This window comes from Crinia signifera, chromosome 2 (genome assembly GCF_055691185.1).
Source record: "Crinia signifera chromosome 2, ASM5569118v1, whole genome shotgun sequence".
Taxonomy (NCBI): Eukaryota; Metazoa; Chordata; class Amphibia; order Anura; family Myobatrachidae; genus Crinia; species Crinia signifera.
In genome coordinates this window covers 74,780,184-74,806,047 of record NC_139218.1, presented here as the reverse complement: position 1 = coordinate 74,806,047, position 25,864 = coordinate 74,780,184, and the positions used below count along the sequence as shown (strand labels likewise).

The following is a 25,864-nucleotide window of genomic DNA, read 5'->3' as shown; positions in this document are numbered from 1 at the left end:
ATGGAGAGGAGCAGTGGCAGTGTGAGCAGAGGAAGAGGTGTTGGTGGCAGAGTGAGGAGTGGCAGAGTGAGGAGTGGCAGAGTGAGCAGTGGCAGAGGGAGCAGTGGCAGCAGCCAGCCAAGTGGGAGAGGCAGCAGAGGACTGCTGAGGTCGTCCTCCATTACAGGGAGTGGCAGGCAGCATGGCCACAGCAAGGCCAGCCCCAGGCCCTGGCGGACCAGCCCCAGCAGGAGGAGGATCCGCTGGCATCCCCATCCTATACCCAGGACCTATTCCATACCCCAGAGCAGCTGCAGGAGGGCCACATGTCAGAGGTGGAGGAAGATGGAGGTGAGGAGGAGGAAGACACTGGCATGGAGGAGGAGGGGTACATGGCTGGAGTAGAAAATGAGGAGGAGGTAGAAGCTGGCCGCACAAAAAGTGGCCGAATGGTCAGATTCTCCTACGAGGAAAATGCTGCGCTTGTCCGGGCTATCATACCTGTGTTTGACGGGTTACTGGGGAAAAGTCACCACAAGAGCACTACACAGCGGAAAAGGGCTATGTGGAAGGACATCACCCAGGCGGTGAACGCTGTAAGTCAGCACATGCGCCTGGTCAGAAATGTCAAGAAGAGGTTCAACGACATCAAGAGACAGCTCAAAAGTAAAATGGCCATGGAGTTGGAGGAGGCCACCAAGACTGGCGGAGGAAGCCCCACCACTGTCTGCTACACGTCCTATGAGGTCAAGCTCAAAAGAATCATACCCCCTGAGGTCCTGCCTGGCATGCACGTCGCGGATACCGATAGGCCGCCAACGCCATCCAGAGCTGGTAAGTGTGACCACATGCAATCTTAAACATACATGGCAATGTTTTCAAACTGTAATGTTCACTTGTATTGTTATGCTAAGTAAAGTGCTGCTGTGGAACTACATAGCCCAGCAAGGTCAAGCACAAAAAATTGCCTACTCCTACTTTCAAATTGGTCATAATGCTGGGCCTTGTAGTTCCACAACTGCTGATATTGATCAACACTTTAATATTATTTCTAGCAGCTTAAAATGTATGTGGCCCAAAAAACATTGGTGTATAGTGGTGGTTTAGCTGCCATGCCTACATACCACAGATTATCCACCAGTTGTAATGTGTCAAATAGTTTAATAATATTCTAACAAAAAATTCAGGTGAAAAACATATGTCAAATAATGTGGGGACTAAATAATGTAGTCCTTAACCAAAGGAAGTATTGTCCAGTAATGTAATTTCAATGCATTTTTGGCATAAATGCTTATCCATTGCAAGGTACATAATGGCTGCCCATCTTTCCTTTCACAGATTGTCCGTCCCGAAGTGCTCACGCATCAAAGAAAAGAAGGCCCGTTGGAGCAGAATCTGTGGAAGCAGGTAAATGAACAAAAAAACAGTCCATTAAACATACAGTACACACACCTATGTCACATCAACAATATCTCACACTACATTCATCTCCTGCTGCTACATTGCAACGGAAATGAATGTAATCTGACCTAGCCATCTCACTTATTATTAATGTCAATGTTACATGCAGTATCGGGGTACATGTGTAAGTACATAATACCCCTAGGTATGTGCGTTCAGCATCTCAAGCCCTTTCAAAAACAGTACTGAAGAGAGACTGGCCTATATATGCATCAGTACTTACCTCTTCATCTGTATCCACAGGTACTTTACAACTAGGAACACAACCAACAGAATCCTCTATGATGATGTTGGACGAAATGGACATCATTCTCGAACCCGTGGAGACCTTTGCGGCTGAGGAGGAAATACAGACGTCATCACAGAGTGATCTTCCCCCAAGTGGGGTGACTCCCAACCCACCCCCACCCACAAACACACCCCATACAGCAGCTTCTGCTGCACAAGTAGCTAACTCCTTGGTAAATTTCAAGGAGAAACAAATTGAATTTATGGCCTCCCAAAGCCTGCAAATAGGGAACATCCAGGGGTACATGCGTCACACTTTTCTTCAATTAAGAAAAATTTCAAGGAGTGTACGGGTTGGTGTAGGTACTCATGTGCGCATGGCTAATAGCATTGACACCCGTTTTGCAGATCTTACTTCTGCTGTAAGGGAACAGAATAGCCATATTGGCAGCCTTGCGCAAAGTATAGCTGCACTTAGCCAATCATGCACAGCGCAGACCAATGTCTTAATAGGTATGCAGGCACAACTTCAGCAGATGGAAGGCAATGTCATAGGTGCAGCAGCATCTACACTGAGTAGTGTATCTAGCACCCCAGTAAGTGGCTCCCCCACTTCCCCACCCCGTCGGAGTATTAGGGGTGGCCTGGGTGCAGCTTCAAGAAGTGGTTTAGGGTGGCCTGATGGTGGGAGAAAATAGTTCATATTTTTTATACATTTTTAATTTGCATCTAATATGCAATACATCTTGTTACATCCCCCGACAGTTTGAATGTTTGAGTGACAAAAATGCAGGTTGTTTATGACATACTATACTGCAGTAAAAATGTCTAAACTCATACCATTTTGTCTGTGTATTATTTTTAAAGCAATTGTTGTGTGAAATATGACATAGTGTAATGGTATATGACAATGGGATTGCTGAAAAGTAGTGTTGGGTAACTTCTAGCCCGTCAAAGGTTGTGGAACTACATATTCCAGCAAGCTCTGGCACCACTGTAATGGTTATTGTGTGTCAGGGCATGCTGGCACGTGTAGTTCCACAACACCAGGTGAGCCATGTTTTAGAGCAAACTTAATTCATACATGTACTTACAAGGTTGATTACAGCAAGGGATAGGTCAGCACCACCAGCTGCATCAGTTGGGCTCTGTGTATTAGGCTAAATGTGGGTGGAAACAGATGGTATTGCTAAATAATTTGTTTATGAGTACACTTACAGCAAAGGTACATGTTGGAATACAGGGCACATGTGCTTACCAGAAAAGTAACGCCTGATGATTTGTGTACGCACCAGATCCCCCCTCTGCGTACCCCTCACTACCCGAGGTGTGGTAGGTTGGGCTTCCTGCACGACTGCTGCATGTTCCTTCTCCACATAGGCAGGTTGGGACAGGGCTATGTTGTGTAACATGCAGCAAGCCTGGACGATCATCACTACTTTTGCTGGGTGGTAAAGCAGCGTACCCGATGACTGGTCCAAACACCGGAATCTACTTTTCAATACGCCAAATGTATGCTCCACCACATTGCGGGTTGCAATATGGGATCCATTATACTGGTGCTGTGCAGGGCCCTCTGGGGAGCGCAAAGGTGTCATGAGCCAGGAAACACACCCATATCCTGAGTCACCTAAAACACAGATAGGAAGTTATTGCCTTATATGGTAAGGTATGTGCATTGTGCAAACAGGAGACACTGGGACAAGAGCAATATGCTTGTGAAACTGGAAACACACACATTTGAGCAGGTACAAATAAGGACAGAGAAGGTAATATGTAAAAATGTACTTACCAAGTAGCCAGCCCTCTGGCATTTGTTGTTGGTTGAATCGGTTGCAGAGGGCTGAGTGCCTCAGAAAATAGGCGTCATGGCAGTTCCCAGGAAAGCCTGCGACAACACTTATTTTGAGATGAGCATCACATACCACCTGAACGTTCAAAGAGTGCCGCCCACGCCGATTGACATAGACGTATCCCCGCACGTGCGGTGCCCTAATCCCAATGTGTGTGCAGTCTATAGCTCCCAGCACGTGAGGGAATGCTGAGAGTCTATAGAAAGCCACCTTGTGGTCCTGCCACTCCAACTCAGAACGTGGGAATCTGATGTATGTCCGCCACAACTTCTTTAAAGCAAGTAACACTTGAGTAAAATGCTTAGAGAAAGTGGGCTGTGATACCCCCAAGGACCATGAGGTCACAGACTGAGTGGAGCCAGTGGCCAAATAGTAGAGGGTACACATTCATTTCTGCAGCCCAGACACTGCATAGTTGCCTCCCCCGAAAGGGTCCAAATCATCTCTCACCTGCTCATATAAGTCCAACAGGTTATTGCGGTTCAGCCTAAACATCCCCACAACCTGTTGATCCGAGAGGGAGTCCAGGTACAGCCGAGCACGATACATACGTGGGGTACGCAGTAGTCGGGGGGCTCCATGTCTCAAACCCTCAAAGGTGTCCTTAATGATGTTGGGGTATATGTAGGGGTGTTTCTGAGTGAAATTGAGTGCACCTGTGTTAAAATTAACCATTTGTGCACTTGACCAAAGTGAGTTCTGGGCCAAATCGCCCAACAGAACCTGTGGCCTTATTTTGGTTCACTCTTTCTGACAAAATCCTTCTTAGATGGACAAAACCATGTGCACTGCAGGGGGGCATATGCAAAATGTGCAGAGAGAGTTAGATTTGGGTGGGGTTTTACTTCAAAGTGAGATCTATATTGAAGTGTAAAAATAAAGCAGCCAGTATTTTCCTGCACAGAAACAAAATTACTCACCCAAATCTAATTCTCTCTGCACATGTTACATCTGCCCCCCTGCAGTGCACATGGTTTTGTCCATCTAAGAAGTATTTTGTCAGAAAGAGTGAACCAAAATAAGGCCCCTGGTCTGAAAAAAGTGCGATTATTAGACACCTTAAAAGTGCGATTTGCGAAAACGCATCCCATTAAATAAGCGATTTGTATACTTTTCTGTACGAAAACATCTGGATGCGATAAAAATGCGATTTTTTTCACACACTTTTGGTCCGCATGAGTTATCGCACATAATATGCGATATCCATCCCTTAGCGCATCTTATTAAATATACGAGTTCAAGGAAAAATGCGATGTCGCCATTTTTTTACTAATATTCGCCAAAAAACACAAATCTCATCCCATAGAATGTCACCCAAGGGGTGAGATTTAATAGGATGAGAGATTCAGAAAGTGAGAGATTTTGTGGCAATCATTTACACTGCAAAACCAGTTTGATTTTGCAGTGTAAATGATTTCCTCTTTAAAAAAACTGGAAATTTCTCACCAAATCTCTCACTTTCTAAATCTCTCATCCTATTAAATCACACCCAAGGAGTCAGGAGTCAGTGGAACATAGACACAAAAGAGCATCCACATCCTATTTTTTTTACCACTTTTTCAAAACTTTTCTGCACTTCTACACTATTGTTCGAACAAGAAGGTGTAATCAGTACACTTCCTTTTTTAATTACCGTGTAAAATAAAAGTTAAATTTTAAATGTGAAAATATCAGTTGGATGCCAAATAAAGCTATCTGCAGTGTGCACCCAGTTTTCTCCACTGTCCCCCCTTTTTTCCTTGTATACCTAGGTATCAGAGAAGGGTAGCACCACCTCTCTTTTTCAAATAGACAAATTAACTAATATCCTAAAGAAATTGAGAATCGAATATTAAAGAGATAGCAGATTCAACATAGAAAGGCGACAAAAGGACCTTTTCAGTGCGGAATAAAATCCCTTTCCCCTTTCCCCCAGTCTTCATTGAGTAATTACAAACAATACTGGATATGGGTGCTGCCATGACATCAGCAATCAGTCCAGCAACCACAGTGAACCCAGGTATGATCACATGACACAGGTGGAACCAGGTACAGTAAACTGACTTCCTGGTTTTGCTCAAATTGCAGCTGCGGTCAACAGCCAATTAACAGGTACTTATGGGGGATATAAGCAGACTTCACACATTCCTCCAGCGCTTTGTACAATTGTCTTCATCCTGTGTTTGTTCCAGTGAAGTTCTTCCAAGGCTCCAGGCTCTTTCCAGTATACCAGCTATTCAGATTCTGCTGCTTCTGATCTCCTGGTTATTCTCCTGCCACCAGATTTGACTAGCTTTCACACTCCACTTTGCATCTTCAAGCCTCTGTGCCTGGTCCAGGATCCCTCGGTGCAGACTAGTCGGTACCATTGGTACCCAACCCAATATTCCTGTACAATCGGTAACCAGCCCAATATACCTGATCAATCAGTAACCAGCCCAATATTCCTGAGATGATACCCAGCCCCTTATACCTGTACCATCGGTAACTAGTCCGACATACCTGTGCCATTGGTAACCAGTCCGATATCCTGTGCCATTGGTAACCAGTCTGATATACCTGTGCCATTGGTACCCAACCCGATATACCTGTGCAATTGGTACCCAGTCTGTTATACCTGTGCCATTGGTATTCAGCCTGATATACCTGTGCCATCAGTACCCAGTCCGATATACCAGTGCCATCGATACTCAGTCCATTATACCTGTGCTATCTGTAGTCTGATATACCTGTGTCATCGGTACTAAGCACGATACACCTGTGTCATCATCAATCTGCCTGATAAATTACTGTATCATCGGTTACCAGAAATCCACCGTTATCTGTACTTACCAATTCAAAGACTGTTTCTCAAACACAACCTCTGAACTCACAGCCTGAATAAAAGAGAATCTGACAGAGTGCCGCGACCTGCCCATCAGGCGCAGAAAAGTCCATAGTCCCTTGCTGGACTTCCTGGTGAAAAACACAGGTGGATTTAGACTCTGCCTCTGTCAGAGTATTCACTAAGTCCCTGTTCACAGGTGCCCTCCGTATTCCAGTATTTATCTTCTGCATATGCACCATTACATCATCTCCCCAGTTCAGTTAACCATCCGTGTCCACAAACCAATTTTGGTCACAGAAGGGAACACAGAGCCCCCCAGAAAGTCTTTTGTCTATTTTTGATGGATTGTACAGTGGGGGACCTCTCGCACTGTGTGGGAAAGAGAATTCCACCGAAAAGCAGCCACAAAGGTGAAAGCTCGACCCCCAGCCATCAGGCAGATTCTAGGTACAGTTAATGTAACCATATGCAGATCGCAGAAACGTGATGGGCAGGAATGAATCAGAAGCTGCTTCAAGTACCTTGGTTTCTGATATTGAAGGTCTTTGAAAGTCATTAAGCCAATCTTAAAAACAATTTGACATCTTACAGGTACTGTAGCCATTGAAGGGAGTAGAGAATGCATGTTATGTGGCTGAAGCTGGGCTGGTTGGTTAATAGCCTTCAAGCTGCATTTTGTACTATCTGTAAGCAGTGCAACACTTTTGTTGGGAGGCCAAGAGAGAGGGCATTGCAGTAGTCTAGGCGTGATGATAAAAATGCTTGTAAGACTGTAGGCAGATCTTCTGGGCGAATTCAGTGCTTGATTCTGGCTATGTTCCTCAGATGTTAGAGAGAAGTTTTCATTCCGCACTGAAAGTTCCTTTTGTTCGTCTTTGCATATTTTATCTTCTATTTCTTTATAATTTAATAATTATTTTATGTAATTATCCTCAGTTCATTTATTCAAAAAGAAAGAGCGGTGCTACCCATCTCTAATATGATAAGTTTATATTGGAGAGGCAAGGATAGTAAAGATATTAAGGGTGCACTCCTTGGCAACAATCACTAAGGAAACAGAATAAATGCTTTCACTGAAGGACCACTCGGCTAGCCCTGAGGAAGCCAGCACGCCGGTGAAATGCGCATATGCGCTTGATGTAGGATAGCTAGAAATGTTGAAATAAGATCTGGTATGAACTGAGCCATAACCTTTACACATGCCGGTATAACATCCTCTGATGGAGCATCCACCGAGGAGCACAGGCACCTCATTCTCACAATCTGCACACAATGGGGCAGATTTATTAAGCTTGGAGAAGAGATAAACTGGAGATAAAGCGGAGAAAAGGTAAAAGGAGATAAAGCACCAGCCAATCAACTCCCAACTGTCTTTGGTACTTGTGAGTTATCCGGGCGTCCGATTTGTAAATCGGGTCGGATCGGGACATCGCATCGCATCGCATGCGACCATCGGATGCGATGCGATGCGATGACCCGATTTTTCCATAGGAATCAATGTTAAAATGGACTGAGTCCATTTTAACATGGAATTCAATGGGAAAAAGGGTCCTTTTCATACCCCTACTATCCAAGTGGGCATGGAGTTGGATATAAACCTGTGGCGAGCGTAGCGAGCCACCGAGCCCGAAGCGTGGCGAGCGTAGCGAGCCCCGCGAGGGGACACGGAATACCGTCCCCTCGCGGGGCTCGCTTCGCTCGCCACGCTTCGGGCTCGGTGGCTCGCTACGCTCGCCACAGGTTTATATCCAACTCCATGCCCACTTGGATAGTAGGGGTATGAAAAGGACCCCTTTTTCCATAGGAATCATTTTAACATTGATTCCTATGGAAAAATCGGGTCATCGCATCCGATGATCGCATGCGATGCGATGCGATGCGATATCGCATCGCATCTGATTGTATGCCTTAACTTAAGGCATACAATCAAAAAATCGGACGCCCAGATAACTCACAAGTACCCTGTCTTTTTCAAACACAGCTGATTGGCTGTGCTTTATCTCCTTTTACCTTTTCTCCGCTTTATCTCCAGTTTATCTCTTCTCCAAGCTTAATAAATCTGCCCCAGTGTGCTGAACTCTACTCCCCTTAAGAAGTTTGGCAGAACATTTAAAACATGTACAGTATAATGTAATGCAGCCCCCTTTTTCTTAGCCTTGGGCGGTTGGTCTGTATAGTGATAGAGATCAAAAATAGTACCTACTGTATAAGAAAAATATAAAAACTCATTTAACTACACTACTCTAGCAACTTTAACAAGAAAAAAAGCCCAAAAAAGTTTGTCTTTCTAATATACCACACTTTTGAGACTCAGGCCTCCTCAGCAGCAGCAAGGAGCAGTAGGTGTCTTAATTTCAATAAATACAGCAGCGAATCACCTGACCCAGAAGGAACTTCTACAGGTCACAGGCCTGATGAACTGCTTCACTCTGTCTCCTGCTCTCCTCCTTATTGGTAACCAAATCTCCTATAGAGCGACTGGACCCCACCTGTGCCATATGAGCTGCCGTTTGGTCAACTAGCATCAGTCGCAGCTGCTGGTGATCCTCTTCCAGGGCCTGGAGCAGGATGCAGCAGGGGGTGATCACATTCTGGCTAACAGTGCTGCTCCAATACCTGCTACACCAGCCTTGATCCCTTAAGGCAGTGATTTTCAACCTTTTTACCTTGTGGCACACTAAATAAGATTTTAAAATTGCCAAGGCACACCGTGAGATCCCCACAGGGCAAAACACATTGGCCCCCACAGGAAAAAAACAAACCTATTGCCCCCCATATAAAAAAACAATCACACTGGTCCCCACAGGTAACACAAATAAAATACATTAGCCCTTTAAATGAAAAGAAGAGGAGACTTCCGGTTCCGGCTCACTACAGGACGGCCGCGTGAGAGCTGAGCTCCGTGGACGGCGGGACGGGCGGCACCCCTACCTCGCCGGATTGCGGTCCCCCAGCTCCTCAATCGGAGGCAGAACACACGGAGAGCCGGGCGCAGTGCATGGAGTGGTTTCTCTCTCCCATGCCGAAGCGCCAGAACCGTCGCACCGCAGTGAAGCAGCAGCCACAGCAGCCCAAGATGGCGGCCGCACCTCCGTTCCCTGCTGCAGGAGGATCACGCTCTGAGGCACAACACTCGCCCGGACAACCCTGCCAGCAACAGACAGTGCAGCAACAGGTACTGGGCACCTCAGATTCCCTTACCCACTCACTATAGGGTACCCCTGAATGTTTTATGCGGGACATTACCAGAGAGGAGGAGGACAGGGACACTGCAGCATACCAAAGCATGGTAAAAGCCATAAAAGCAACCATAGCGCCTATGTTTAAAGAACAGGCAGCAGCATTTCATGTGAGCTTTACTGACCTGAAGGGGCACATTTTACAGCTCTCCCAGAGGGTTTTCCAAAATGAGTCGGAGTAGTTTTCCATGAGGTACAAGAATTGAAGGACCACAATGCCGCCCTTCAGAAAACTGTCTATGCCCTCACCAACAAGGTTGATGACCTTGAAAATAGGTCGAGAAGATCTAACCTCAGGCTAGTGGGACTCCCAGAGACAGTGCGGGGCCCCGCTCTACAACACTTTGTCCGCAACACTTTGCCTGCCTTGTTGGGGGTAGAGAATGATTGCACTGATATGGTTATAGAAAGAGCCCACAGGCTGGGGCCGGAGAAAGAGGGGGTGAATGTGAAACCTAGGGTCACAATTTTCAAATGCTTGAGCTACCTGCATAAGGAAATATTATGGACAGCGTCACGAAAGCAGAGAACATTACAGTGGGAAGGCCACAAGTTACACCTGTTTCAGGATTATTCTGCTGAGGTGACTAGGGCCAGAAAGGAGTTCACCAGCATTTGTTCCCAATTAAACAGAAAAGAAGAAATTCGCACTGCTTTACCCGGCCAGGCTTAGGGTCTTTGAGGGGGACATCTTCAGGGACTTTTCTACAGCGGCCGATGCGAGAGCATATCTCCGGATGGAATATGCAGAAGCTGCACAGTCGTGAGAACATACATGTGATATATAAGACTTGAGTGGCTCACGCTACAGTTATCTGGCGGGACTGTATAAATATTTTAGGAGCATGCTCCTATCACTGATACTAGTTTAAGACAGTCGCATAGAGATACTATTGCTGTTATAAGTGTAGGACCGTTAGAACTAATATATACAGTTATAGGAATGCTATATGGATAATATTGGGGGGATTGTGATCTGTTTGATAATATACTGGAATTAGATAATAGGGGTGCCGGCCCTGCTACGCCGCCCGGGAAACTGGTTCAACCTAGGTGCGTAGAGGTAAAGGAAGTCAGGTAAATACCGAAACAGGGGTGTTGGCGAGGGAGGGGCATCACTGGTGGGGCTCACTCTTCGCTGCGGGAATTGTGAATACATTGTTGTGTTATCTAAGAGAGTTTTCTCTCTCAAGGGAAAAGTTATTTTTGTTCTTATTGTTGGAAGGGAGGGGGGGAAGGAACAGGGACCTGTTCTTTAGGGTTATATGTATAATTTGTGGGGCAGTTGGGATGGGAAGGGGGGGAGGGAATGGGGACTCGGTGCGTCAATGTCTAGGAAATATCATAGTGTTACTGTGCTGTGGCTAATATAAAGTTTTGCTCGTGGAACGTGGGAGGCATTAATTCCCCGATTAAGAGAAAAAAACTACTTTTATACCTTAGGAAACAAAAGGCAGACATAGCTCTACTTCAAGAGACACATCTCACTGATAGTGAACATGCTAAATTGGGAGCCTTGGGGTTTAAAGTTGAGGCTTATGCCTCCTTTACCTCTAAAGCTAGAGGGGTAGTAGTCCTGTCATGCAGAACACTAGGAGTTGTAGTTAACAAAACCATCAAAGACCCGGAGGGACGCTATGTTGTAGTGGAGATGACCATACATGGAGAATAGTTTGTATTGTGTAGTGTGTATGCACCCAATATATACTCAAAAAAGTTATTTGCCCATTTATTGACAAAATTAATTCCATATGCCGATTCCCGCTTAATAATAGGGGGAGATTTTGACATTGTGGCCCAACCGTCTTTAGATAAATCCTCTAAACCAAAAAGAAGCCCTGCAAAACCAGCATTGGGGATAGGTGAAATTGCATCCCAGCTCCAGGTGGTAGATGGCTGGAGGTTGCTACATCCCACAGACAGGGAGTATTCTTGTATTTCAGCGGCACATGGAACAATGTTGCGTATCGATTACATACTCTTATCCACAGGCCTCTGCAGCCGCTTACTCGATACAGGTATGGAACCGATATGTTTGTCGGACCATGCTGTGATATGGTTACTAGTGGAGACGGCCCTGGATGTAGGGGGACATCGTCAGTGGCGGTTCCCTTCTTATCTGGCGTCCTCCAAAACATTTAGGGATGCTCTGGAGGCCAAGTGGATGGAGTATCAACATAATTACATGGAACATGATGTAGATCCGTTTTTAAAATGGCAGGCAGCAAAAGCAGTGCTTAGAGGGGAGATAATCTCGTTTGTTAAGAAATATCGGAAGGAAAGATCTGAGGACATAGTCAAGGCCCAGGAACTACTAACATCAACATACGCTACCTATAGCTCATCCCCTAATTCGGCTCATAAACAGGACTATTTACAGGCCAAGACCCAGTTCGAGGCACTGCTGGAGTCTCAGACACTGCGGTGCATAAGCAGCACAAATTTCCAATTCTATAAGCATGGTAACAAAAATGGGAGACTATTGGCCAATTTAATGCGAGGCACTAGGCCATCAACGTATATTAAATCCCTCAAAACCTCGGGAGGCACAAGTGTACATAGGGGACCTGATATCATGGACACTCCTAGGGGATTCTACTCCAACCTATATTCCCAGGGAGAAATTAATCGGGAGAAGAAGGAAAATTTTTGGGCTTCTATCTCAGTACCTCAAATCTCTAGTTCCGCAGCGGAGCGCATTGTAGCGCCTATAACAATTGAGGAAGTAACGCAAGCCATATCTAAACTTAAACCCCTTAAAGCCCCGGGGCCAGATGGATACTCCGGGGAATTTTACAAGATACTAAAAGCAAGAGTGGGAGACACTCTAGTACAGGTGTTTAATGCTATACTGCAGGGCCAACCAGTCCCATTATATTTTAATTCAGCAGTAATCAAGGTACTCCCGAAACCTGGTAGGGATCCAGAAGAGCCGGGTTCATACAGGCCCATTTCACTGTTGAACACGGACTACAAATTGTTCACAAAAATATTGTTCGAAAGAATTAAATATATTTTGCCTACAGTTATCTCCGAGGACCAAACTGGATTCATAAGTGGTCGGCACTCGGTGGTAAATGTACGTAAATTGCTGACTGTGATCCAACAGTTGGGAAAGGAGGGGGGCTCGGGTGACCGGGTCGTACTGTCTATGGATGCTGAAAAGGCATTCGATCTGGTCACCTGGGACCATCTTTATGAAACGATGGCGAGGTTTGGATTCCCTCCTGCCTTCATTGGAACTATAAAATCTCTATATCTACAACCATATACGCAGGTAGCATGTAATGGCCACATATCCCTCCCATTTCTGGTCCAGAGAGGGACGAGACAAGGGTGTCCACTGTCGCCGTTGCTATTTGCGCTGGCCTTAGAGCCCTTAGCAATAGCTCTACGAGAAAGTCCACACTATAGGGGCATCACACTGGGAGCAGTAGAATTGAAGGTCAGCCTCTTTGCTGACGATATGCTTCTTTTTGTATCAAAATTGGGCGAATCTTTACCTGCCATCAGGAAATTAATAGAGGAGTTTGGTTCTTTTGCAGGATATAAGATAAACTTCCACAAGTCAGAGATTTTACAAGTGCTAGGGCCCCAGGTAGTTGAGCTTCCCGCGCAAAATACCCTTCCCTTTAAACTTAGTACCAATACCATTAAATATTTGGGTATAAACATTCCAGGTAAAATTAGAGACTTATACAAAGTTAACTTCTCCCCTATAATTGATGATATCAGAAAGTTGCTGGGGGTATGGAAGGAACTGCCACTCTCATTGCTGGGAAGGGCTGCGGTACTACAGGCCATAGTATTCCCCAAACTATCTTATTGCATCCAAATGCTTCCAATCTGGGTATCTAGACAAGATGTAGGGAAAATAAATACGGCCTTTTTCTCTTTCTTGTGGCAGGGTAAGAAACCACGGATTTCTAGACCTAAAACGTATCTTAAAAAGGCGGATGGGGGGTTAGGAATGCCAAATGTGTTGGCCTTCAGCCAGGCAGTCTTCATGAGATATGCCCTGGACTGGCTCCAGGGAACTAGTTCTTATACTCATAGAATTCTGGAGGAGGAAAATGTCTTGCCATATTCTTTAGCGGGGTTGCTCCACGTTCCACGGGCAAAGTTGCCACAGCAGGTCCGGGATAACATCATCTTTAGAGACACATATTCCGCATGGTTAGCAATTTACAAATGTCTGGGCAGAAACTTTCAGAACACAAAATATGACACCTTCTGGGGGAACCCCGGATTCACTCCCGAGATGACAGAGAAGGGGTATGAAAGATGGAAAAGACAAGGAATTTTGGCAGTTAAAGATGTGTTCGACCCTGGGGGACATATGCTCTCATTTCAAGAGCTTTCAGCTAAATACTCTTTATCAAACATGGACTTTTTTATGTACTTGCAGATTAGACATTTTATCCAATCAAAAGGAGGTCCCATGATAGACACCGAAAGACAGGATATAATGCAGCAAGTATTTGCTTTAAGTTCTACTGGGCCATTCCGAATTAAATACATATATGGCGATATACTACCGGTCTCACCTGAAGCAGTATGGAAAGCAATGGGGCTTAAGTGGCAGGTAGACATTCCGGGAGTGAGTTCGGGGGATATGTTACACAAACACATGGAAAAAACATTGAAGGTGTTGCAGTCGGCCATGTTGCAGGAGGTGCACATAAAGACGCTACATAGAGCATACATTTCATAAGCCCAGAGAAAGCACTTTGTCCCGGAAGAACTAGGGATATGTCTTAAATGTAAGAGCTCCAATGCCACGTTCTTCCACCATTTGTGGGAATGCGGGAGAGTCAGAAAATTCTGGGACAAGGTGATGGTGTACATCAATAATATATGTGGTTTGCGCCTCACTAAGGATCCGCTAGCTATGTTGTGTGCGAATTTCTCACAATGGAATCTTCATGGCAGGAAAACAGAATTACTCCCATTTCTCACCATAATAGTGACAGTTGCGAAGAAAGTAATTTTACGCAATTGGACCACCTCAGCACCCCCGTTTTTACATGCAGTTAAGTCTACGCTAACACAACTGTTGTATTTTGATAGAAAGGCCACTTTACCGATTGTGGAGGAAGGTGTCAAGAAATTTCATGCTAATTGGGGGGTATACATAGCATCGCTGGAGGAAGATGAAAGGAAACACGTCATGAAAGTATTCGAAGGCACAACCTGGTACCTACTTAGATCACTAACAGATAGTTAAGGCGCACCGAGTCTTAGTTGTGGGTGGGCGAGGGAGGGTGGGGGAGAAGTTAATGTTATAGGGGTAGTTGATTAGTTGTTGGGATCCAACGGTAGCATGTTGTATTAGACATGTAATCAGGTGAATGTATGTATAGATAAGGAAACTGAATGATTATTCCTTTGAACACACCTTTAAATAAAAAAGGGTTGAGTATGGAGAAGGAAAGGTGGAATAATAAGAGAAGTAAAATACCAGGAGACTGAGGAAAGGAAATGTTATACAGCAGATACGAATACACACATGGAAAGAAATACAAATTATGCACGGTTTTCATATGGTAATGTATTTTACTTGCTGAATGTTTTAACATGAAGGAATGATGTTCAGAAATGTACAACAATTATAATATGTAAAACTTTAATAAAAACGTTTTGAAAAAAAAATAAAAATAAAAAATGAAAAAAAGAGACCAGTAAATAACACTTGAACTGGTTGTGGCTGTAAACTAGTTTGGGCATCTCTAGATCTGGAGGCACACTTGAGAACAGGTCAAGGCACACTAGTGTGCCACGGCACAGTGGTTGAAAAACACTGCCTTAAGGGTATTCCTCTAAGATTGGGATACGGTCAACATGGGGTTTTTCACTGTTTTATTGAGGCGGTATTTTACTAGGGCGTGGTTGAAGAATACAATAGTGTGCCGAGCGCTCGCCATGCGAGGGGATGCGGTGCACTTTAACCTGTGTCCATGTTGATTGTGTCGACATTCGGGTAAAAAAACAGTGAAAAACCACATGTTGACCATTTGAATGTTGACCTAATGACCATGTTGACCTTATGACCCTGTTGACCTAACGCATGTCGACCTAGACTTATGTCGACCTTCATGCATGTCAACCTAGACACATGTCGACCTAAATGCATGTAGACCTAATGGTGTCATCCTAATGTATAACAACATGCTGGTGACCAACTGATCCACACCCCTAAGATTTAGGGTAAAACGTTAGGCTAGAAAAAAAAAACCTGATGAATATACTTTTCATGCCTGCTCCTTCTGGCTCTAAAACAAATATCTGGAGAGCTAAGGGAAGGGTATACTGTATAAGGGAAGGGTATACTGTATAAGGGTAGGGTATACTGTATAAGGGAAGGGTATACTGTATAAGGGAAGGGTATACTGTATAAGGGAGGGGGAGTTTTCAGACAATTAATTATTTTAGTTCCTACTCCTCTGCCTCTCCCTCATATCCCAGCGTTAGTGGTTCCCAGATGTGACGAAAGAGGAAAATGTCTGCACACATGTAAAGTTACATAGAAATATAGAATACCACCTCTGATGGGAGGCTATTCCACTTATCTACTACTAATTCTGTGAAGTAATTCTTCCTCAAATTTCCCCTGAATCTTCCTCCCTCTAGTGTCCTCGTGTTCTGCTGCTCCACTTCCTGTGAAGAATGTCTCCCACCTGTACCTTGTTAAAACCCTTGATATATTTGAAAGTTTCTATCATGTCCCCCATTTCCCTTCTCTGCTCTAAAGTATACATATTAAGATCTTTTAGTCTTTCCTGGTATGTTTTGTGATGTAGGCCATGCACCATTTTAGTTGCCCTTCTTTGTACAGTCTCTAATGTATTTATATCCTTCTGGAGATATGGCCTCCAGAACTGAACACAATACTCTAGATGAGGTCGTACCAATGACCTATACAGTGGCATTATTACTTCTTTCTTTCTACTGCTGATACTGTACCTCTCCCTATGCAACCAAGCATCTGATTTGCCTTCTTCATTGCTTTGTAACATTGTCTACCTGCCTTTAAGTCCCCTGAAATAGTGACACCTACTGTAGATCCCGCTCTTCCTCAGTAGTTTCCATTATAGTGCCATTTATACTATATTTAGTCTTTGGATTTTTGCAACCCAGTTACATAGTTACATAGGCCCTTATTCTGATCTGTGCGGCCGGAGCCGCATACGTTGCTCCGGCTGCACAAACCAATCCCCGCCTACAATACGGATCGCCACGGCCGTCCGTACGCGGACGGCTGGCGATCCGCATGAAAATGGTGGGGCGTACGCCTCCACCATGGTGGGAGCTGCCCCCTGCATTCGATGGTCGGCGACCATCGAAGGCAGGGCCGCACGCTCCACCAGCTCCCGCAAGCTTAGACCACACGGACAATCGTCCGTGTGAAAGCTTGTATGGGGGCGGAGAGCTGACATCCGGCGATGTCAGCTTTCCGCCCCCATCACTGGCGTCATAGCCTCATTACCATGCATACGCCCCGCGTTTGCATGGGAACGCCCATGAAACGCTGGGCGTATGCATAGGGTAATGAGGCTATTAAGCCCCTCACGCCCCTATACGCCCCCTTTGCGGCGTATACATTTTTTGTGCGGCGATTTCGCCTGCACATGCGCAGAGTGACCTCTGCGCATGTGCAGAGTGAAAACATCGGCGGTACGGCCGCACGCGGGCCGTACCGCCGAGATCAGAATAAGGGCCATAGTTACATAGTAGGTGAGGCTGAATAAAGACTTGCGTCCATCTAGTTCAACCTATGTTTATAGTAGCTTATCCCTTGTTGTATAGGATGTTCTGATATTTTAAAGACAGATTATGTTACTTATTCGTACCCATGGATGTTTTTGCAGTTGATAAAATATAAAATATGTAAAAAGGAGGAAAGTTATGTGAACTGTGTGCGTCCATAAGTTCCACCAGTTTCCATCAATATGATCACTTTCTTACCAGATAAGAATTATCAGATATTACATACCTAATAGTTCAAATAATAGTGGCGCTCTATCGGTGTACTGACTCCAGAACTTCATGCTTTCAATTGATGCTGTTATTATTCTTAAAGAATTGCACTTTTCTTTGAATGTCATTTGATAGAGTGGTATAGCCTGTGCAGTAACATGATACAATGTTATATAAAAATAAATGTCTTTGCATATTGAAAATGTTTAATACACAAAACCAAGTAAACTGATTCACTAGAAGATGTGGATGGTGCAACAAGTGGATTAATTACAATGCAGGGTCAGCAAAAAAATGGCAAAAAGTGGAATCTATACTTAAATACTAATACACCCTCTTAAAACAAACGGTGCTTTTATATGTTAGGACAAATAATAGCTCTTGAATCTTCACCATCGGCAAACCCGGTTTAGGTTTAGGCTGTAGAGATGGATACACACCTACAGTTTTATCTGTCCAATCCATATGATGGGAACATAAACCTGCAAATATATGGACATTCTAAAATTTGCTCCCAAACGCTGGAACACAGACAAAAGTCAGTCAGACAAACTGTTTAAATCAGTTTGAAATAACACATTTTTCCAAGCAATTGTTTTCAAAATTTTGGAGCAAATGATGACTGTCATTTGCTCATATACATTTACAGATTTTTTTTCCCCACCAGACAGATTGGACATTGAAATCTTTGTGTGTGTACCCAGCTTTAGCGTTAGGCGGCAGGAGGGGACTATTAGGGTTAATCGGTGCGAGGGGAGGGTTAGAATGCTCACTGGGATCTGTCGGCATTGTGACTGTCAGAATTCCGCTGGAAAGATTTTGACAGCTGGCATTTAATACTCAACTTGTTTAAAAGAACTCACACCTTAGTAAATTTACTCCTGTGAGTGCAACCTAACCATAAGTGTTTGAAAAGATCAATGACAATTTTAATTTAATTATGGTGTTTTCTAACTAACATTCATGAGGTGAAAAAGGTAACTAATGTTGCTTATAAAGAAAAGTTTTTACCTGTACCATTTCTTCCTCAGGCATGTCAGCAAATGTACTATCTTTATTCAAAACAGCACTATTTTTAAAGTGATATGAAGGTGTGTAATCTGCTTTTCCAGATGGTATTGCAGAAGGATAATGTGACCACATTCTAGAGGAAATAGAGGTCTGTTTTGAAATCTGTATTGGAGGTTGAACTTGTGGAACATATTTATCATTAATGACTTGTCCTTTTACATTCTCCAACATTTGCATTTGTCCACAATATCTTTTAGGACCAGAACTCATATCCTTACTGTTGGTGTAAAAAACATTTTCACCTTCAGGCCAAGTGTTAGATTTCTTATCTGTGGACCTGTAACATTAAGATGAGTTTACTTTGACATGAGATATTAGCATTGTGTAATCTTATCTGTTTAAATTGTATACCGGCCTTTTACAATTTTACTAGAAATCTATTTTGCTGTGTAACAACTTATTTCTTTGTTACACAAAAAATACAGAAACACACACACACACACACACACACTATACACAATGGACCTTATTGGTCCATGTGCTCCCCTGAGTGTTCGCGCAGGCGAGCGATGGTGCATGACTGCGAATGCGCATAAACCATTATGTGCATGTGCAGCCGCTCGGTGTGAGCGGCCATGGCAAATTGATTCCGCACAGCACTGCAGGTGGGGGGCAGCAGAGAGCTGTCGTGCCCATGGGAACACACAGTAGGCAGCACCCAACTCGTTTCGTCAATAAGACTTTTTCAAGGGGACTCTTTGAAAAAGTCTTATTGACGAAACGTGTTAGGTTACAACCTCCTCCTCTAAATAAGATAAGCTACTTTTTATCTTTTGATTGCTAGTGCTGCTAATTTTTTATTACTGGTTGCTATATTTATTGATATTTAATTTTACATATGGTAATCTTCCACAGCTCTCCAGTTTTTATACCAAAAGAAACTTCTTTTTTTATCCTATTTTTTTTATATGTACCCTGTAAAATAAATACTTTGCTTTCTTATATTCAATACAGTCTATATATTTATACACCCACAGATGCAACCATGCTCATTGTTGTGGTGATCCGGCTGCTCGTACTTGTTTGGTGTACCAAATTCTCTCCCGCATCATGGAATCCAGTGGCAAACGCAGGATTTTCAGAAGGGGGTTTCCAGAGTGGCGGAGCAAAGCACGGAGATGGACACTTAGGTGACCCAGTATATGCCGGGTCAGTTAAAGTATTATAGATAGACCAAATGTATATAAATAATAATAATAAAATATATATATATATATACACATATACATACATACATACATACATGCATGCATACATATACATACAGGGGCGTCAACAGCAGTGTAGACCCCTGGGCATAGCAATGTATTGGGGCCCCTACCGATCCTCCAGCGGTAGGGGTGGGGGAGCTTTGATGTCCCGCGGGTGGTAGGGGGTATTATATCAACCGCTCAGCATGTAGGGCCTTGATCAGTAATTTCCACTAATTACCCCTTTACTGCACAGATGGTGGGAGATGGGGTGGGAGAAAGGGGCAGTGGGCTGAATGAAGGGGCCCTGATACATAACTTCCATGGTGGTAGAGGATGTTTAATATGCAGAGGAGGGGTGTATAGTGGAGTGGGCTTATTATTCATAATTTTCTGGTGGGAGGACAGCTTGCTTGACTGCAAATATCTCCAGTTCCCAGAAATAGATTTCTTAGATTTTAATGGAATTAACAACTAGAGAATCCCACCTACCAAATGGTATTGGGAACTAGGGGATCAGAGTTCAGGAGGCAGAGCAATCTGCCCATGAGTATATAATACTACATACCAGGTGTGTGGAGCTGGAGCAGTAACCAGCTGCTAGAAGGCTAATATCTCTGGTTCTGGGAAAAGTAGAGACAAGCTACTAGTGTCCATCAAAGGGGGAGAGTCCCAGCTTTTGGAATATACCCTCATAAAAACTCAGTCAAACAGAACCTGAAATATCTGACTGGGAATAACAATTAACAGGCTTGGATGGGGACCACTGCTTTGAAGTCAGATATCTCCGGTTCCCAATGGACGATTTTTACAATTCTTATACCCCTGGAAAGAGGGGACCATCAGCTTTCAGATGAGGGCCCTTAGACTCCTGGGGGGTTTTCTGGGTACTCAGAAACCCCCCCTGCGTGCGCTACTGGAATCGCCACACTGCGATACTGCTACTCAATGTATTTCTATGAGCCGCGGGAGCAAATTAGATGGACACATATGGAGACGGGATCGCGGCAAATGATACAGTGATTCTGTCACAATATGAACATGCCTCTTTGTACAGTATGTGAAGTTTTGAAAAGACACTTGTCATGTTTCCCTAAAGAGTCAATGTATGCTGCATTAACTATTAGATTAACGCTTGCTATATCTCTACTTGTTAAAAAGTTCACATTTCTATAACATTTTTGAATGTCAAGATCTCAGCAGAATATAAATATAACATTTTTGCTATTGTGTTATTAAAATGTACCTTTTAAAAAAATATTCTGAAGCATGGTAAAGTTATATTTTCTTAAAATAAAAAATGTTACTTACAAGTTGGTTATGTTGGGCCTATACTGATTATCCAGGGGATTAGATAACATCTGCGGCACCTGCAGGCTAAATACATAGATAAAATGCAATGCAAATAATTTACATTTAGAACTGAAGCTAAAATGTAGATGGCATCTTCATCACTTCAATATATATAATTTACAGAGGAGCAAAAGAACATTTCTTTAAAGGAAGAATAGAACAACTAGTGTGGGGAGAGGGAGTCTATAAAAACTGAAACTTGTACTATGTTATAAGTCAAATGCCCCGTACACATGAGACAAGTGAACCTCCGTGTTGCTCAGATCGCTCAGCAAACAGCAATGCACCAGCGATGTGTGCTGAGCGATCTGTCACAGCCAATGTTCTCTGGTGAGAGAACATTGGAGATAACCGATTTATACTGCAATGCAGTATAAATCTAGTCAGGTGAAAGCTACAGTATGCGTGGTCCCGTCACCGGGGGCCATACACACAGAGCGATCCGTGCTTCAATTCTAAGCAATCTAGTCAGATCACTTAGAAATAGGTCTTTAATTGCCTTGTGTTTATGCCCCGTATTGATGTACACGTTTAATAGAACTACATTTTGCAGTAAATATTTTGGGTTGCTCTAATTATGTTACTCTATTAAAAGGATTGTGGAAATGTATATATAGTATCATATTTGTACTATTATTTACTAAAGAGGTTCCCAAACACGGTCCTCAAAGCACCCCAACAGTCTAAGTTTTAAGTATATCAATGCTTGACCACAGGTGACTTAATTAGTACCTCAGTCAATTTAATATAATCATCTGTGCTGAGTAATGAATATACTTAAAACCTGGACCGATGGGGTGCCTTGAGAACCTTGTTTGGGAACCTCTGACTATATAAGGAACATACAAGAAAAATATATTTCTTCTGATATGCTAGTTATAGAAAAACGCTGTCAAAATTAGCATACGTAACATTGATCATTTAGTTAAGCAGTGCAAATGTTCTAGCCACTTACTGGTTTAGCATAATTAATTTTATAATAATGTACCACAATGTATCAAGTTTACAATTACTTACCTACTATCCAATTTTTTTCCAGCATTACTCAGCTGAGAAACTCTACTTCCATAAACAGAATCTGAATGAAAATATAATAATTAGTATAACCCTGTCTATAAAGAAAACAAGGCCATACCAAAAATAGCTACTGTATTCCTTCTTTTTCTCACAGTTCATTATATATAACTTTTTTAAGCACCGTTACACAGTATTGTGAAGTATATTGTTAATTTTTTTTTTTGTATATATATATTTTATTTATTGAAGCAGAGGTATAGACATACAGAGTGCACAAGTGAATTGAGCACAGCACAGATGACAACAAAATTTCCATAACATTTTTACAAAAATAAAGTTGTGATACAAAAAAGTGTCTGGTCTTTGTGTTCAAACTTTAAATATGCATCAATTACATAGATACAGGTTGTATATATGACATGTAGAAAGTATCATAAAAAGCTATGCTCAAGAAATAGAATAACAATAACGTGATAATTAAAAGAAAAGTGTCATATTGTTAATTTGTTAACAAACCATTATTACTTAATAAAAATAAAATGTCTGCAGAAAAGGACAGTCGTGTGAAACGCGTAACAAAGGTTATTCATATTAAAGCAAGCTGTACCAGATGACCTAGAAAAATTGTATTTATTTAATACTAAGGATGTTAAATAAACTATTTATTTAAAATTTTATTTTAAATGAAGTGGTACTGACTGGGGGAACCAGCACCAGAGAGTGCATTGTTTGCTTTTGTGAAATATGCAACAACGTATATTACAAAAACAATACTCATAGGGGGAAATTTACTAACATGGCAGTTCTCTTTCAGATGGGATGTTGCTATGGGTAACTAATCAGATACTATATATTATCTTCTAGAAGGTGCTAACTAAATAAGTAGATTCTGATTCCATAGAAACATGCCATCTGTTATAGAACTCCCATCTTAGTAAATTTCCTCCATAATGTGTTTTTAAACAAGAAAGAGAAGGAACTAATTTTGCGAAGGATATAAACTACAATCTCTTATTACTGTACATCAATAGAACCTGTTACTTTATAAATTAACTGTTAAACTAAAAGAATAATTATAAAAATTTTACAGTACATAACATTGTACAGACCTGCTCTGAGACAGCCGGGTTTCCCACCTCTCTGTCTGGCTGTCTCCTTTACCGCATAGTGCAGGGCACACAGTAAAGGCCCATACACACTTGACGATTTTCAGCTGAAAATCGGTCAAAATAGACATTTTGAGCGATTTTCGGGTGAAAATCGCCCAGTGTGTATGCCCCATAGATTGCTGACTAGCGATGATGTGCGCTCCCGCATCATCGTTAGGAAAGTGGTTCATCTGCTGGTTTTACCAGCAGATGTGGCGATGATGGATGGTTTTTCATCCATCATCGCCGTGTGTGTACGCCTGCCGGGCTGAAAGATTAACCACTTTCAGCCCGGCGGACCGCCCCGCTGCCCCCCCCTCCCCCCTCGCCTGTCATATACTCACCCTGCAGGATTGGTCCGCGCCGCACCGCTCAGACTGCTGCGGCTGGATGATGCAGTGCAGAGCCCTGCTCCCCCGCCATCCGCCGCACTTGTCATCCTGGGTCCCAGGCAGCTCTGCCGCCCGGCCACACTGACAGGCTGACACCCCGCCTCCCTACACCCGGCTCCCTCCATCCTGCTCCACACGGAGCACCACTGACCACCAATGTTTAACTTTTTAAGCCAGTAATATATACATTGCTGGCATGTGCCAGCAATGTATATATTAATGGCACCACTGGGCACCAATGAGATTCTTAAGCCAGTAATATATACATTGCTGGCATGTGCCAGCAATGTATATATTAATGGCACCACTGGGCACCAATGTTTTCCTTTTTAAGCCAGTAATATATACATTGCTGCCATGTGCCAGCAATGTATATATTAATGGCACCACTGGGCACCAATGAGATTCTTAAGCCAGTAATATATACATTACTGGCACGTGCCAGCAATGTATATATCACTGGCACCACTGGGCACCAATGATATTCATAAGCCAGTAATATATACATTGCTGGCACGTGCCAGCAATGTATATATCACTGGCACCACTGGGCACCAATGACATTCATAAGGCAGTAATATATACATTGCTGGCATGTGGCAGCAATGTATATATCACTGGCACCACTGGGCACCAATGACATTCATAAGACACCAATGATTATTTACTGAGTCTATTAGGCAGTAATATATACCCGGCTGTCTCAGACCAGGTCCATCCGTCCGTGGCACAGCTTTTTCAAATGACGCGTCGGCTCGCGACTCCTGAGTCAATCGGAGCTAGCGGCCCGGCAACCAATCAGGTGCTGCCAGGTCGCGAGCTGCTATTGGCTTGCGAGTCACGAGCTGGCACATAATTTTAAATAGCTGCGACATGGACGGATAGACCTGTTCTGAGACATCTGGGTTTCCCACCTCTCTGCCCCGGCTGTCTCCTTTACCACGGAGTGCAGTGCACAGAGTAACTTCCCCTGGCAAAGAGCATGAAGCCCCTGGCAAAGAGCATGTAACCCCTGGCAAAGATCAAGAAAGCCCTAGCTGGCAGCATAGGGTGGGGTTTACCTGATCGCTGGGCTCCGAATATACACAGCCCAGCGATTAGTTCTGAATCAGGCCCCAAGAACAGAAATGCACTAAATACAATGGCCTCTGCTCCCGCCCTTGGAATTCAAACCCAGCCCATTATGTAAATAGCCTTTTAATGAAAGATTTTCAGCAAAGTCTTTCGCCTCCTCAAAATCTTTTGCTCTTTGGGGAAAATAGCTCAGTGTGTATGCACTACTTTGGTGAAATATATATCTATCAAAGTCTTTTGAAATGAAAATCTTCTAGTGTGTATGGGCCTTAACTTCACTGGCACTGTGCACGTTACCCATGGCATGGATGATGTTACCCTTGGCACGGAGCCTGTATGGTATGTGTATAATGTGTAATGGGCATTACGGAGTGCATAGTCCCCTGTCCCCCAAAGCAAATTGTTTGCAGGCCAGCACTGTATATGTTACAGCCACCACTGACCCCCAAAGTATATTTTGTTATGGCGTAACGTATACATTGTTGGCGTAAGTGAATGGATTTCTCCCTACGTGCATGGCCGCAAATTAAATGTTTGCCGTGCACATGGGTGGGATTTTGCCCGGTCGGCGCGGGGTGGAGTTTACTTGTGCTAGGCTCCAATTATATGCAGCTCACCAATTAGTTCTGAATCAGGCAACAAGAACAGGAATAAATGACCCCTGCTCCCACCATTCAAACCCAGCCCATTATGTAAATAGCCTTTAGAAATGTCGTCCCATGCCACCCTGATGGAACAAAATCATGCTCATGTGCACAGCTACGATTTCATTTGCAGCCATGCACATAGGGAGAAATCTGTTCACATGCGCCAGCAATGTATACATTACCGCCATAACAAAATATACATTGGAGGTAGTGGTGGCGGTAATGTATACATTGCCTCATTGGTGCCCAGTGGTGCCAGAAATATATATATTGCTGGCTTGTGCCCCTCATTGGTGTCCAGTGGTGCAAGTAATATATTACTTTCTTATAACATTGGTGGCCAGGGCTCCGTGCTGAGCAGGGCGGGGGCGAGCAGCGTACAGAGCAGGGCGGGGGTCGGGCGAGCAGCGTGCTATGCTGCACAGAGAA

The 25,864-nt window shown here is 43.6% G+C and overlaps 1 protein-coding gene across 1 annotated transcript in view; it reads right to left on the bottom strand.

Moving 5' to 3' along the window:
* SPATA22 (spermatogenesis associated 22) overlaps positions 1-25,864 on the bottom strand; it is a 48,174-nt gene that overhangs the window by 16,515 nt on the left and 5,795 nt on the right. The window contains exons 3-6 of the mRNA XM_083172423.1: positions 22,175-22,235; positions 21,116-21,181; positions 18,555-18,891; positions 17,560-17,689 (exon numbers count right to left, since the gene is read on the bottom strand). Coding sequence (XP_083028549.1) covers positions 17,560-17,689; positions 18,555-18,891; positions 21,116-21,181; positions 22,175-22,235 — 594 coding nt within the window. The remainder of the gene's footprint in view (positions 1-17,559; positions 17,690-18,554; positions 18,892-21,115; positions 21,182-22,174; positions 22,236-25,864) is intronic.